Source organism: Notamacropus eugenii, chromosome 3 (assembly GCF_028372415.1).
Source record: "Notamacropus eugenii isolate mMacEug1 chromosome 3, mMacEug1.pri_v2, whole genome shotgun sequence".
Classification (NCBI taxonomy): domain Eukaryota; kingdom Metazoa; phylum Chordata; class Mammalia; order Diprotodontia; family Macropodidae; genus Notamacropus; species Notamacropus eugenii.
The window spans coordinates 15393552-15406793 of NC_092874.1; the positions used below are offsets into that span (position 1 = coordinate 15393552).

The 13242-nt window shown below is 50.8% G+C and overlaps 1 protein-coding gene across 9 annotated transcripts in view; it reads right to left on the minus strand.

Moving 5' to 3' along the window:
* IGF2BP3 (insulin like growth factor 2 mRNA binding protein 3) overlaps positions 1 to 8032 on the minus strand; it is a 102927-nt gene extending 94895 nt beyond the window's left edge. For 4 of the 9 annotated variants that reach the window (XM_072650923.1, XM_072650922.1, XM_072650921.1 and 1 more), the window contains exons 1-2: positions 7295 to 8032; positions 4895 to 4955 (exon numbers count right to left, since the gene is read on the minus strand). In XM_072650923.1, the coding sequence (XP_072507024.1) occupies positions 4895 to 4955; positions 7295 to 7469 (236 nt within the window). In that variant the 5' untranslated portion in view covers positions 7470 to 8032. Of the gene's footprint in view, positions 1 to 1248; positions 1544 to 4894; positions 4956 to 5748; positions 6023 to 7294 lie in introns of those variants that run through there. The other 5 variants (XM_072650919.1, XM_072650926.1, XM_072650925.1 and 2 more) reach the window with 5 other exon arrangements.
* Positions 8033 to 13242: the final 5210 nt, after the last annotated feature.

The window sequence follows — 13242 nt, forward strand, 5'->3', positions numbered from 1 at the left end:
GTCTAGAATATTTAATAAATAATTTTCTTATGGCTCAGTTAATAAAGAATCATTAAATTAATGCTTAAAGTTTAAAGTCACGGGATGGCCGAATAAATTTCCTTACTTCTGGAGGCATTGTTTAAAAAGTCCCCAAGGTATTCCTGTATACACAGTGGTCAAAGAAGTCACATTTGGGCACTTGTATACGTTACTAATTTCATAAAAATCAGTTCTATAAAATTCTTGCGGAGCAAGGGAAATAAGACCTTCGATAAGACTTACAAGTCTTCAGGCTAGACAGCCGTCTCCTTAAACTGAGGTTTTTACATTTAGAGGCCAATGCAGCTTCATTTTAAGCTTCTAGGAGAGAGAAAATGACCCGAAAAGGGGTGGTTCTTAAGAGAAGGCTCCCTCTCCATTAGGCTAAGAACTAATATGAAGGAAACATGAGCGTTTGAGTTTCCTTGGTTTCCATATTTGATTTTACATCCGAGCAAAAGACACCTCCCTTACTTGGTTTAAAGCCTAATAGGACCAGGAAGGGAAAGGTGAAGAACCTAGCCTCTCTTTTATTTTTTAAAGATGGTTATCTTAAACCATTTAATATTGACTACTTATGATGCTTAACATACGCTGTTTATGTTTATCCAACTTTAATGGTGAATACTTTTTTTTTTTAATTTCCTTTTCACTAGACTGGACAAGAAGCAGGATATCACCTACCTTCCAAGTCTTCAATCCAGGCACCACCACAAATGGATCGAGTCAGCCTTAATTGATGGAAAAGTGAGGGGAGTAGGGAATTTAGTTCTGTATTACCTGCCTCGATACAAACCCAATCAAAGAGGAAACAGCTAAATCTGGCCAAAAAATCAAACCCGAGGGAATGTAGTAATTTAGAAGTGAGAGAAAGTGGCAACCAAGAGACGCAAGAAGGAGCTCCGGGTTTTTTGTGTATGTTTGTTTGTTTGACAAAAGGCAAGGTTAGAACAAAAAGCCGAGCCCCGTCCCCCGCAGGGGGCCAGGACCAGAAACCTTCCCATCCCCCTCCCCAGCCACAAAGACCCTCGAACAAGTGACATCATTGCTATTTACATAATCACACAGTAGCCAGCACACTGCTCCCCCCCCCCCCCCCCGCCCCATTCCAGCTGCTCCAACCACCTTGTTCAACTAGGAGCCTCTCAAAGATGTCAAGACTTGAATATTCATCCTAGTCCCTCTCTACCCTCCGAAGGAAAAGGAAAGGGGTGGGGGTGTCACTACCCTTGGTTCCACCAGCCTTGTTCCCATGAGCAAAGAGACAAAGTCATGTCCATACTAATCCCTCTAGGGGATGGGGAAGTGGGGCCCCATCAAGAAGCGGGTTAAGATGGCCAATTCTGTCTTCTCTGGCCTAGTACGGAAGGCGTCTAAAACCCTACAGTGTCTTGCTACCATCTTCAAGTTCACAGGCGGCTGAAGACAGACATGCCACGTTGCCTTGGAGACTGCAGCAGTCTTCAGAACCCACAGCGGTTGGGCTCGGCCACCTACTAGGGCTTAGAGCTCTCTTCCCTGTATCCCTCCAATCCATCTGCCGCAGCGCAGCTCTTGGGGCCGGAGGGGGGGGGGGGGGGGGGGCGGGGAACCAAACTGACCAGAACTTGCCGCTGGCTGGTTCCACCCAATCATCTCTCGGGCCGGGCTCCCTAACTTTTAATTTGCAGCCGGCCCCTTCTCTCCCTCTCGGGGCTTCGATAAGCAGTCTGGGCAGCCCCCTTCCCAACCTGTCCTTCCCTGTGGTCTAAAGGTCATTTGTGCAAAGGTGGGCTCCCTTTACGGGAAGCCCGTGTATCGGCCGACCCTCCCAGTTAGGACTGGAAGCCATTGAATGTCACGGTTAGCGCCCTCTGCAGGGGTCGGCCTTCCGGACCCAAACCCTGACACCCCTTTTCTTGACCTTTCTCTCCTGGACGTGTTGCGGATACAGATTACCCATTCGGCGGCATTCTCGCCTTTCTCCTCCCCCTAGCCCTGGTGGCCCTGGGAGCAGAGCGGTGGAACTGTCTGGGATCAATGCAAACTGCCTGCCTGCGGGGCGGGTTCGAGCAAAAATGCCTCTTTCGAAGGTGGCCCGAGAGCAGAAGCCTGCCGCAATGGCGTGGGGGAGGGGGGAAGAGGCAGCACCTTCATTGCCTTTCCACTATTTCCTACACTTACCCCCCCCCCCAGCCCCCGCCCCCGCCCCAGTAAAGGCGGGAGCTGCCAGGCTGGCGGGGGAAGGGGGCCAGTGGGGTAGATTTGTCGGCCTGAGAAACCTGAATTATGATGCCGAAGATCATGCCGGGAAAGGGGAGGGGAGGGCTTAATTCTCCGATCCCAAGGGGCAGGAATCTCAAAATAATATTCCTGTAGCGCAAAGCGCTTTACAAATCTCAGCGTATACGGGCCACACGACGTATGAGTTGGTGAAAATAAATGGGGCTGGTCCAATTCCCAGGATGATCCTGGTTAGGCTTTCTAAAAGCATAGTTTGAACTGCCCCGTGAGGGGTTTGGGGGTTACCAAAAAAACTATTCCCCTCTTTCTGGCCTTGAAAGTGTAACTAAACAAGTTCTTCTTTATTGAAAGGAAGCTGAGAAAAATAGAAGCTCTCACCTTCCATATGGGACCAAAATGAAAAGCCCCCGCTAATTTGGAAAGGACAGAACTGTGAAGTCTCTTAGCATATTCACAGTTTTAACTAAAGGAATATCCACTGCGCTGGAGAGTTTGAGTCAGGGTGCTGGTAGGAAAGTCTGAATTGATCCCAATACATTTTCAAGTGGACCAAAAAATTAAGGTATAAAAGTATGGGAATGGCGGTGTCAGAATTCTAATCTTGCCCATCAGTCAGAGCTGTAAAAAATGGGGTATTACTTTGGTAAACCTACTTCGAAGGGAGACACTAGAACTGCTGCCTACAAATTACCTATAATATTTCATACTCCAGAGCTCACCAGGACCTGCCCCACTTTATCTGGAATACCTACTTTTCTTTACAATGCCCTTCAGGATTTTTCTTCATTCCTTGAATGGGAAAAGAAGCTTAAGAGGAAAAAAAAATCATTCTTTTCCACTATTTTATATCACAAAAGGGTTCCCTGCTCAAATAAAATAATGAGTCCTCACCCCAGAATTCATATCTCTGGGGGAGAAGGGGTCTGCATAGACTACACTCCACAAGCGCATAGAGATGACCAGTTTCTTTGTGTGTTTCAAGCTGGAAGCTTAGAGTTAGAAACAGTTGACCATATCATATACCACTATGCAAGTATATTACATATAACAAGAATAAAGGTCTTTTCACCTGTGATATATTCCTAAGTGGGCCCGTTAGGTTTTCGGTGTAATGTTTTTTTGGAGTTTTTTGTTTTTCCAGAACAAGAACATGAAAGGGAAAAACAATGACATTTGAAACAGACCAAGCAGGGAGCAAAATGCAGAGAGCCCACGCTTTGGGTACAAGGGCAAATGGAGGGGAAAGCACGCACTTGGTGAAACCTTTTTTCCTTGCTATTATCAGTCGGCGTGGGGCTGTTCGCTACCTTTATGGTATAGAAACCCCCAGAATGTCTTTTTCTGAGGTCAACAGGGGTAGCACCTTGACTATTCCTAATTGTATTTCTCCCTGACCTGTTGCCCTCGAACCCCCCAGACCAGCCTGAAGCTGGTCTTTGCTTCCCCACCTCTCCTCTCATCATCCATAAGGGAGACTCTGGTTTTCAAGTTCAACCTTGGCGATTTACCTTCTGGTCTTGGCCTCAGGCCATTCCCTGAACCACCTCTACAAGCCCACCATCCCATCCCTCTTTTTCTGCCAGCCCAAGAGCTGCAGGGCGGCTAGAGGGCCACAGGGAGGAGGTAAAACGCCTTTGGAGCGAGAGGCTAGCAACTGCGTAGCTGCTGCTGCGTCGCGGCCGCCAGGGCAGCAGTCGCAGCCGGGGGAGGCTTGCTTTTTTTTTTTTTTTTTTTTGGTCAAGTGACAGTCTGCGCTAGTGCGCCGTCGGGTGGACCTGCGCATCCTCTAGGCTGGCTGCGAGAGCGCCCGCCCCAGCCGTTTCCTGCCCCCTCTCTCCCCTCCCTCCTCGCTAAGTCTGCTCAAATCTGGGGCTCGAAGGACCTGGGCTGTGGAGGGAGGTGGGGGGAAGTCTACGTGGAAAAACAGATCTCTTCGGGGTTTATTTTATTGGGGAGCGGGAGGAGAATCAGAATGATGGCTACTCACATTTGCAGCTCTGCCGACGGCGGGCGGCGGCTGGGGGCTTCGAAATCCGGGCTTGCAGAGACCCTTCCCCATTTTCACGGGGAGGGACTATCGGAAAATGTACTTACGGTTCTTTCCTTCCTCTCCCTCTCTGGGATGCCGCCGCCGACGAGCCGCTCAGTCCCTCACGTGCCCGTCCGTTATGTAACGCAAATCAGCCCATCTCCTGTCCTGCTCACTCCCCCCTCTCACCTCCCGAAATTGTGATTTCGAAGCCCTCCCTTCCCTTTCTCAATGTCCTCCCCCAGGCTACCCGTCCGTCCCGTCCCCAGGTTCTGAGGTGCGCCCAACTCAGAGAGAACCCGCTCCTCCTCTCCCCGCCCCTCCCCTCCCCAAGCCACCACCCTCAACCCAAAGGTCTGGCCCGCAGCCTGGGCTTAGTGGAGATGGGATGGGGAGCGGGAGGGGGGGGACTGGAGGGGTCTCAATAGCTGAAGAAATTCTGCGGGCCACAGGCAAGGGGGGCCAGACGCCGTCGTGGCAACCCGTTTTCGTGGTGCGGAGAGGGAGCTTTCATTGCCCCCTCCCCTTCCTGCAGTGGTTTGGCTAGGGGAGGGGGGGGGGGCGCGGTGAGAGAAGAGAGGAGGAAGGAAAACGGGGAGGAGGGAAAGAAAAGACAATTACCTCTGCCTCTTCGGGACCGAGTGCTCCACCTCGATGAGCTTTCCATGTACCTCCACTTTACCTGCAAACAGATAAGGGAGCAAAACGGGTCTTGAGCCCGCTGCGCACTTAGGGCCGCCACCGCCGCAGTTCCACGTCGCTTGTCTGCAGCCCCCCCTCGCTTGTCTGCAGCCCCCCTTCCCCTTCCTTCCCTTCCTCATCGAGCTAAAGCTGCACCCAAGTAACCGCAGGGAAAAATTGGCAGTTGGCAAGCAACTAAGGGGGACCACTTGGAAGCCTCCCAAGTGTGTGTGTGGGTGCCCACACCCCAATCTCAAACCTAATCTCACTTCTCTGGCACAGGGGCGGGGGCGAGGGAAGGAGGGAGGAGAGCACCCAGAAAGAACAGCCTCCGCGGCTAAAATGCTGGGCACGTTTCCCACTCTCCAGTCCCCCCCCACCCTACCCCTGGCGCAGTGGAATAACCCCAGCGCCTTCACTCAGAGACCCAAACCTGGGGGCTAGAGACACCCCCACTTTGCTCGGCAACAAAAGCTGCCTCAGGTAGTTCCCAGAGGCCACAGATATCATTAAAAGGTGGGGTCACGCGGAGAAAGGGGAACCAAAAAAACCCCAAGTTACGTTTTTCCAAAAGGAAGGAAGCCCCCCAAAAGGGCGACAGGGCGCAAAGTCCCCGAGGAACCCCAAACCCACAATTCCCTAGAAATTTGGCTCTACAGCGCCCCAACTAGTCGGACCCTCTTTTTTTCCCTCCTCTTCAACGACTAACACCCCTTTCATTTCCCCCTCTCCACAAGCCCCCAACCCCCACCCCGTCACCCAGTTTTCGGGCGACTATCTAAGAGCAACCTCACCTCGCCCCCTACCTCGGACAGCCCGGGGCGCCCCCCCACCCATAGGGCCGCGGCGCCATCGTCGCCGCAGCCCCCCGGAGCGAGCCAGGATGCGTGCGGGAACTCTCCGAGCGGCCAAAAAAAGGGCTAGTCGCCGCCTAGACCCGGGCGGCCGCGCCTTGTCTCCAGCCAGGCTCGTCGGTGGTGGCGGAGGAGAAGAAGGTGGTGGTGGTGGTGGTGGCGACGGCGGCTGCAGCAGCTGCAGCAAGCCAGAGCCGCAGCCTGGCAGCGGGGCGGGGGCGGGGGCGGGCGGGCGCGCGGACCCCCACCCACCGCACGCACGCACAGACGGGCGGGCGGACGGACCCCGCCGTGCATGCACACGCGTGCGCGCGCACACACACGCACACACCCACCCTTCTTCCGCACACCAGCTTGAAAGCCAAATGCCGCGGCCCCCGGAACCTAGGAGTGGAGGGGAGGAGGAGATGGAGAAGGCGCGCGCTATGTCTTAGACCCCAGCGCCGCGGACAGCGGCCAGGAACCCACCTGCCCCTGACTCTTGGCCGCTCCCGAGGAAGATTCCCAATGAAAGGGTCTCCACTCCTCCTCGGCAGCGAGAGCGCGGGACCGGGATGCTGAACCAGCGGGAGCGAGCGCAGTTCCCAGTCCCCCGAGCCTCTAAGGGTGGGTAGAGGGGGCAGGAGAGTCGGGTCAGCAGCGCTGTGCTGCACGGATCTCTACCGGCTCGCTCGTTCCCTGTCGCCTACCTGAGAGTCCCCCAGTCACTGTCCGTCCCGGTGTCCTGTCTCTGTACCCCGCCACCCAACCCACCTCCTTCTGGTGCTGCTGCTATTGCTGGTGCTATTGCTACAACCCTGGTTCAGGTTAGCACAAAAGAAAAAATTAAAACGAAAAAACGAGTAGACCAACCCACTCCCGCTGCACTTAGTCCCCCCCAAGATCGGGCTCGAGTTCCGAGATTGCGCCCACCTAGAGAACGGGGAGCGACCAATCTGCAAAGGAAAAAAGGGGGATGGTGAGCGCTAGGGGAGAAGGGAAGCAACGGGCACCGGGTGGGCGCAGGTGGTTTTCTGCTCGGACCCTAAGTCTGCCCTTCTGCTTCTAGCCGATATACCACCTTAGCGTCCCCCGCCCTCTCTCTCTCCCCCCAACTTCCAGGGTAGCGTGCGCATTACCTGACAGCGTCTCCACCAGTTTACTGGGTTGACACTCGACAGCTTGTGGGGAGTAGAGCAGAGATGGGGCAAGCGTCAGGGCTGGAGCGAGCGCCCCAGATGCACCGACAGGACGTGTCCCTGTCTGCCGTCCTTTCCCTTCTCCCCACCCCTCAAATCAAGCCATCCCCGTGGGCGACCCGCGGCATTTTCCCACAAGCTGCGAGTCTCAACCCTTGGCATCAGACCCCTGATGCAGCTAGTTAGTGTCTTGGAAAAGGAAGGGAAAGACTAGTGGCTGAGGGTCGCACGGCGACGAACAGGTTTGTTCGTCCCTCAGGAGTGCCGAGGGAGCCGTTGGCTCGCACCCCGGACTTGAGGGGACCCACCTGATAGGGTTTCGATGGCCTTCATCGCCCAATTTTCGTCGGGGCAGTCCACGAACGCGTAGCCCGCTTTCACCAGGAAAGAGCCGGTGTAAGGGATCTTGGAATCATTAAAGATACTTTCCAGATCCACCGGGCTCACGCTGTCACTCAGGTTGCCGATATACAGCTTGTTCATGGTTTTTTAAGTGAGGCGAAATGATTAAAAAATAAAGTAAAATCAAATTTAAAAGCAAAATTTAACTGACGGACCGCTTGTCTCTGTTTTTGCTCCGTTTTGCTATTCTAAAGGCTCCTAACACCTAAGCTACGCTACAAGCCTGATGCTAAAAGGGGGAAAAAAAAAAAAAAAAAAACGAAAGGGGGAAAGGGACGACACTATCCGTGGGTCAGCGGGCTTCTCTCTTTCCCTAGAAGAAATAAAAAGATAGCTTCACTGAAGCCCTAGGGCCAGAGTGAGGACTTCTCACTCTGCTGACATTCGAGAGCAAAGCGGACCAGCTTTGTGATGGGAGGATGGCGGGGTCGGCAAGAAATAGGAGGAGAAGGAGGGAGGGAGGGAGGAGGAGGAGAAGGGGGGGAGGAGAAGGGGGGGAGGAGGAGGAGAAAGAAAAAAACTACTTTTTGTCTCTGCCCCCCAAACCCCTTTGCCAGCAGCGAGAGGGCTGTGAAAATGTCACACTGCGTGAGTGGAGGCACCGCCTCCCTGTTAAAAAAAAAAAAGAGAGAGAGAGACAGGCAGAAGGAGGGGAGGGGGGCTCGAGGGGGGGGGAAGAGGAGGAGAAGGAGGAGGTGGAGAAGGAGGGGGAAAAAATCACTTGGATAGTCCGGCTATTTGAATGAGCCACGTGTTCAAACTACAAATCAACGGTCTCACGTGAAGAATCCTAGCTCCTCAATTAGATTTAACCAAAAAAGGGGGGGGGGGGAAGGGGAATGTGAAGGGGAAGGGGGCTGGTGAAAAACGGGGGGGGAAGAAAATCGGAGGAGAATAGGGGAGCAGAGAAAAGGAGAATGGGTAGGGTCACCGAGGAGGTGGAGGAAGAAAAGACAGCCAGAGAAATCGGAGGGAGCAGCCAGCTTGGAAAATCTAGAGTTTAGGGCTGTTTGATGAGGAGAAACTACAGGAAACCCAAAGGGCGAAATTCTCTTTTTTTCTGAGGAGGGAAAAGGGGTCCCTCCCTCTGAGTGTATCTCCCCTGGAGGATAAATTGGAAAATGTGATTTTCTTGGATATTACACACACAGCATCCGACACCGTTGCACACACTCCAAAGCTTTATCACTGGACTCTCCCTCTCCCTTTCTCCTAAAGCTGCTGCTTTAGGGAATGGAACCTCCTGCAAATCGGGGAGGAAGTTTTCTGGGTTTACCATTGGAGAAAAAGCGAGGAGGGGGGAGTTGAGAGGGAGAGAGAGGAGGAAGAAGAGAAGGGGAGGAAAGGGGCGGTGGGAGATTGGCAGCACAAGCCAAACCCCCCCCCCCTTTCCTCCCGCCCCTCCCTTGCTCCCCTGATCGCTCGCTCGATTCCTCGCTCCTATCTAGAGCATTAACCTGAGGGGTCTTCGGGGCTCGACTCCTCCCGGACAGCGTGGCCCAAGCACGGGTGCACAGGGTGGGTGAGTCGGTGGACGAGCTTGCTAGAGAGCAAGCGAGAGGGTGGTCGGAGCGGGTGTGGTGGGCGCTGCTCGGTGGCCGCGGGCCTGCAGGGCCTGACTGGTCGCCGGAGGAGGGGGCTTCTGATGGGCACCCAGAAGGGACCCTTTCACGAAGAGCAGCACGTCCACCTCCCATTTCTTTTTTGGAGGCTCTCCTGGTTCTGCCTTGCCATTGGTTGCGAAGCACCGAAAAGACTAGGGGGCTTCAGGTGGGAGGCAGCCGGCTAGCCTGCGGACTCCCGAGGCCGCTGGTGGAGTGGGGGGGAGCAGAGCGGCCGAGAGTTTCTCTGCAGCGCTGAATCGGGCCCCGAGATGGTAACGTTTCTGGCTTTCGTTCTGCTGAGCGTTCCGCTGCTGGGCCTTTCGGGGCCCAGCTCTTGGGGCTGAGGGGTGGGGGGCGAAGGACAAAGGGGAGGGGTGACGGCGGCAGGATGGCCGGGCCGAGGGTCTAAGGCGTTCCTGGCGGGGAAGCGAGCTCTTCCTGTAGCTTCTAAGGTGGGCCCGGGTTTGGGGGGCAGAGGAAGAGAGCGGCCGAAAGCCACCCCCCTCTAAAAACACTCCCTCCATAATTTACTGAGGGTACAGAACGCACCCTAAGAAAATGCCCCTAAGAGAAGGGGTTCGGAATACCTCTCACCATCGTCTCGAGCAGTAATCACCCGAGAAATATCGCAAGTCTTGGGCTCGGCCCCCCTCGCTTTTGCAGGTTCCCTATCGGGCTCCAGGGGCCCGTCGTAATTTACCCCCATTTGCAAAGGAGACAATGCTGGGTTTGTGGGGGTGGGGTCTGGGGCCAGCGGAGCCTTCCCGGGCAAACAAAATGTTGGCTAAAGATCGAGGGAGACGGAAATGAAAGATTGGACTGGATTTCATATAGAAAAATCGAGTAGGTTTTGTTAAATAATTCGGGAGACTCCAGTCAAAGGTTTTATTTTTTCCAAGACAGATATTTGAAAGGGAGATTTTTTTAAAAAAAGGTATTCTGTGGAAAATATTTAGAGTTTTCTTTTTCGAGAAACGTGAATTAAATTTCACATATAGGTTACAGGATAATGAAAACATCTTAAATTGCTTTGTTACCTTACAGGGAGAAAACTGGGGGGGGGGCAGTTTTCCCCTTCGTTGCAATAATTTAGAAAATTTTTAATTTAATCTGGGAAAACAGGAATGAATTTTCATTTTAATGGGTTTATTCTTGTCGGGTAAAACAGTTTGGCATTAAGGCGGGGTGTCCGGGTTTGTGTGTATGAGTGCACCTAGGGGATAGGATAGAAATCATTATCGGGCACAGAGTGATATTTTAAATTTGGGGGGTTTTTTTCCCTTTCAAAAGCAACAGTTATTTTGTGACCTTTATGGTGATATTAAGTTGCTAGTATGGTGTGAGGCATCCTTTTTTTTTTTTTTCAAAATGGAACTCATTTTTCTAGCATCTGCCTCTATCAAACAATAGAGATGTGGCATTTTGCTTTGTTTGGGGGTGGATTTTTTCTTTTTACTTTGTTTTATTTTACAATTCTGTTTCACTTTTACCTTATATTGTCTAGCTTGATTTTTCACAAGTTTATAATTTATCGAAGTTTTGGGGATGGGGGACAGGAGTGATCACAACTTCCATTTTGTAGGGGGAAAATACAGAGGAATTGACATATTTCTTTTCTTTTACATTAACTTTTCAGTTGTTTTTGGATTTTTTTTCACCTCTTATTGACTCTTTTGCAACCTAACATTTTTCTTGAAGGATCTTCAAGGAGCAAAGGATTGGGAGAGATATTTTAGTCCCTTGGAAGACTCTGTTGGTTGAGTGGAGGGGAAGAAAAAAACAACACACACACACACACACACTAAAACAGCACTCAGAAGGAACTGGGGCTGCATTCTTCACAGATCTATAGCATAGATATTATCAATCTGATTGTTTTTTAACCAAACCGGTAAGTACATTTTTTCCTATGTGAACAAACCAAACCAAAAGAAAAAAAGAAGACTGTTGAAGCCTATCTCACTGTTAGAAATAGTCTTTCACTCTGATATACACTTATTTAAATTTTTACAAACTAGTTACTGAACTATAGTACTTCTTTTTTTAGTTCTCTCTGCAATTGTTTTTCATATGGTAGAAAAGATACCCGTGTGTGTGTGTGTGTGTGTGTGTATGTGTGTATGTATGAATGTATGAACACACACCCTAAATTATTTGGTCACCTTAAGCTGTGTCCAAAGTAAGTCAACGGAGGCTGCTTCCTCCTAACAGGGATTTACTATTTTTAAATTAAGAAACTGGAAACTCTCCAAATGCCTTAAAAGTCATGATTATTTGTAAGGCTATCTGCTATTCAAAACTATAAAAAAAGTCTCTCTAAGGTTTGTCTTATCACTATCAACACATAATATAAAAACTGGAATTTCAGATTTTTAGGGGGGTTTTGGAAAATAATTTCATCTAATGATTTGTATAAATGAAAAAAAAAAAGGAAACACACACACATACAAAACTTGATGCAGCTTCTGACCCAATGGACCATAGTGATATACCTTCTCCAGGTATTTCATAGAAGTGGATTTTTTTTCAATCCAAATCTTTCAGACCTTCATATTAATACTTTTCTCTCAATGTCTGAGGGTAGCAAGGAGACATCTAAACACAGGGGAAAGACAGTCTGCCCTGCAGACTTCAGAAGGTACTTTTCTCTCTTTAAGAATACTCATAGTCAATGATTCGAAAAATAGCAATTTTCCAGTAGCATTTTAATTAAAAATTGTAAAGACTTTTAATGTTTTATTTTTTTTAACCCAGGGCCTCATTCTTGCAGTTCAAAAATAGGCAGTTCTAGCAAATTTTCTCCACTCCAATATTAATGCCAAGAATCAATCGTATTTACTCTCAAAGGGAGTAGGATTGGAGATGGAGGGGAGGGGGATCTTTTTTGCTCTTCAACTACATACAATCTATTTTCCTTCTAGGGCTAGCCTCCTCAATTCTTTATCAGCCTGAGGAAGAGGGGTTAATAAAATTATTTTTAAGGGGCTATGAAGATAGAAAAGGGGGAAAAAATTACTCTCACCATACTCACAGGTTACATATGTAAAAGCTACAAAGGGAGGAAAGGGAGAAATATTCCTTGTCCGCAACCCTCCTTCAACCCTCCCTGCCTTGAAGCAAACAGAGGCACATTTTGGGGAGCTTGCTCTATGTAGCGTGAGCACTTACTCGGATGTGCCTGGTACAAGTGAGACAATATTCACTCAAACAAACAAACAAAAACCCAATCACTGTTACTTCTTTAAACCAATTGTCCTGGACGCTGATCTGCTTCAAGGTAATGTATTCTGGAGAGTCTGTGGGCTCCAGCCACCTACTCCCTGAAATCGACCTTCATTTATTCTACTTGCATTCAATGATGGAGATTCGAACGGAGATCAGAAAGAAGATGGGGTGGTTTCCTTGTTCCCTGGCTGTTACCCAAATTGAGCTGGGCCTGAGAAACAGTCACTGGGAAGGAAAGCTTTCTGCCTGCTGCCTTCTCTGCAGTCTAGGCCGAAAATTGCCCCCTCCCCCTCCCACGCACAGACACTCCCCCCAACACACACTGCCCCTCCATGCACACAGACACAGACACACACAGACACACACACAGACACACACACACAGACACACAGATACAGAGACACAGACACACACAGAGACACACACAGACACACACACACAGACACACAGATACAGAGACACAGACACACACAGACACACACACAGACACACACACAGACACAGACACACACACACAGACACAGATACACAGACACACAGACACACACACACAGACACACACACACACAGATACACAGACACACAGACACACACACACATACACACACACACACACACACACACACACACACACACACACACACACACACACACACCCTCTCTCTCTCTCTCTACCTCCTTCTTCCCTCCCCATACCCTCCGCTGCCTCAGCCCTTGACCCCCGAGTGAGGCTCACTCTCGGGACTCTTGCACCCAGCCTCAATCTGGCTTCTCTGCATCCAAGGCCACTTTCCTTCCCCCGCCCTCTGGGAATCTCTAAGCAACATTGTCTGCTTGTGTTACACTTCACCAGGGAGGGAGTCCAAAAACACAGTGACGGGAAGGGGTGGGGAGACAGAAATAGGATATGGGGAATGAACTTTCATCTGCTGTTACGCAGTGACCCGGCTGGCCCCCAACGAATGCATTCACCTCTCCTCTTCTTTCTGCCCTGCACCCCGAATCCCAGGCCCTAGCCCCGGGGA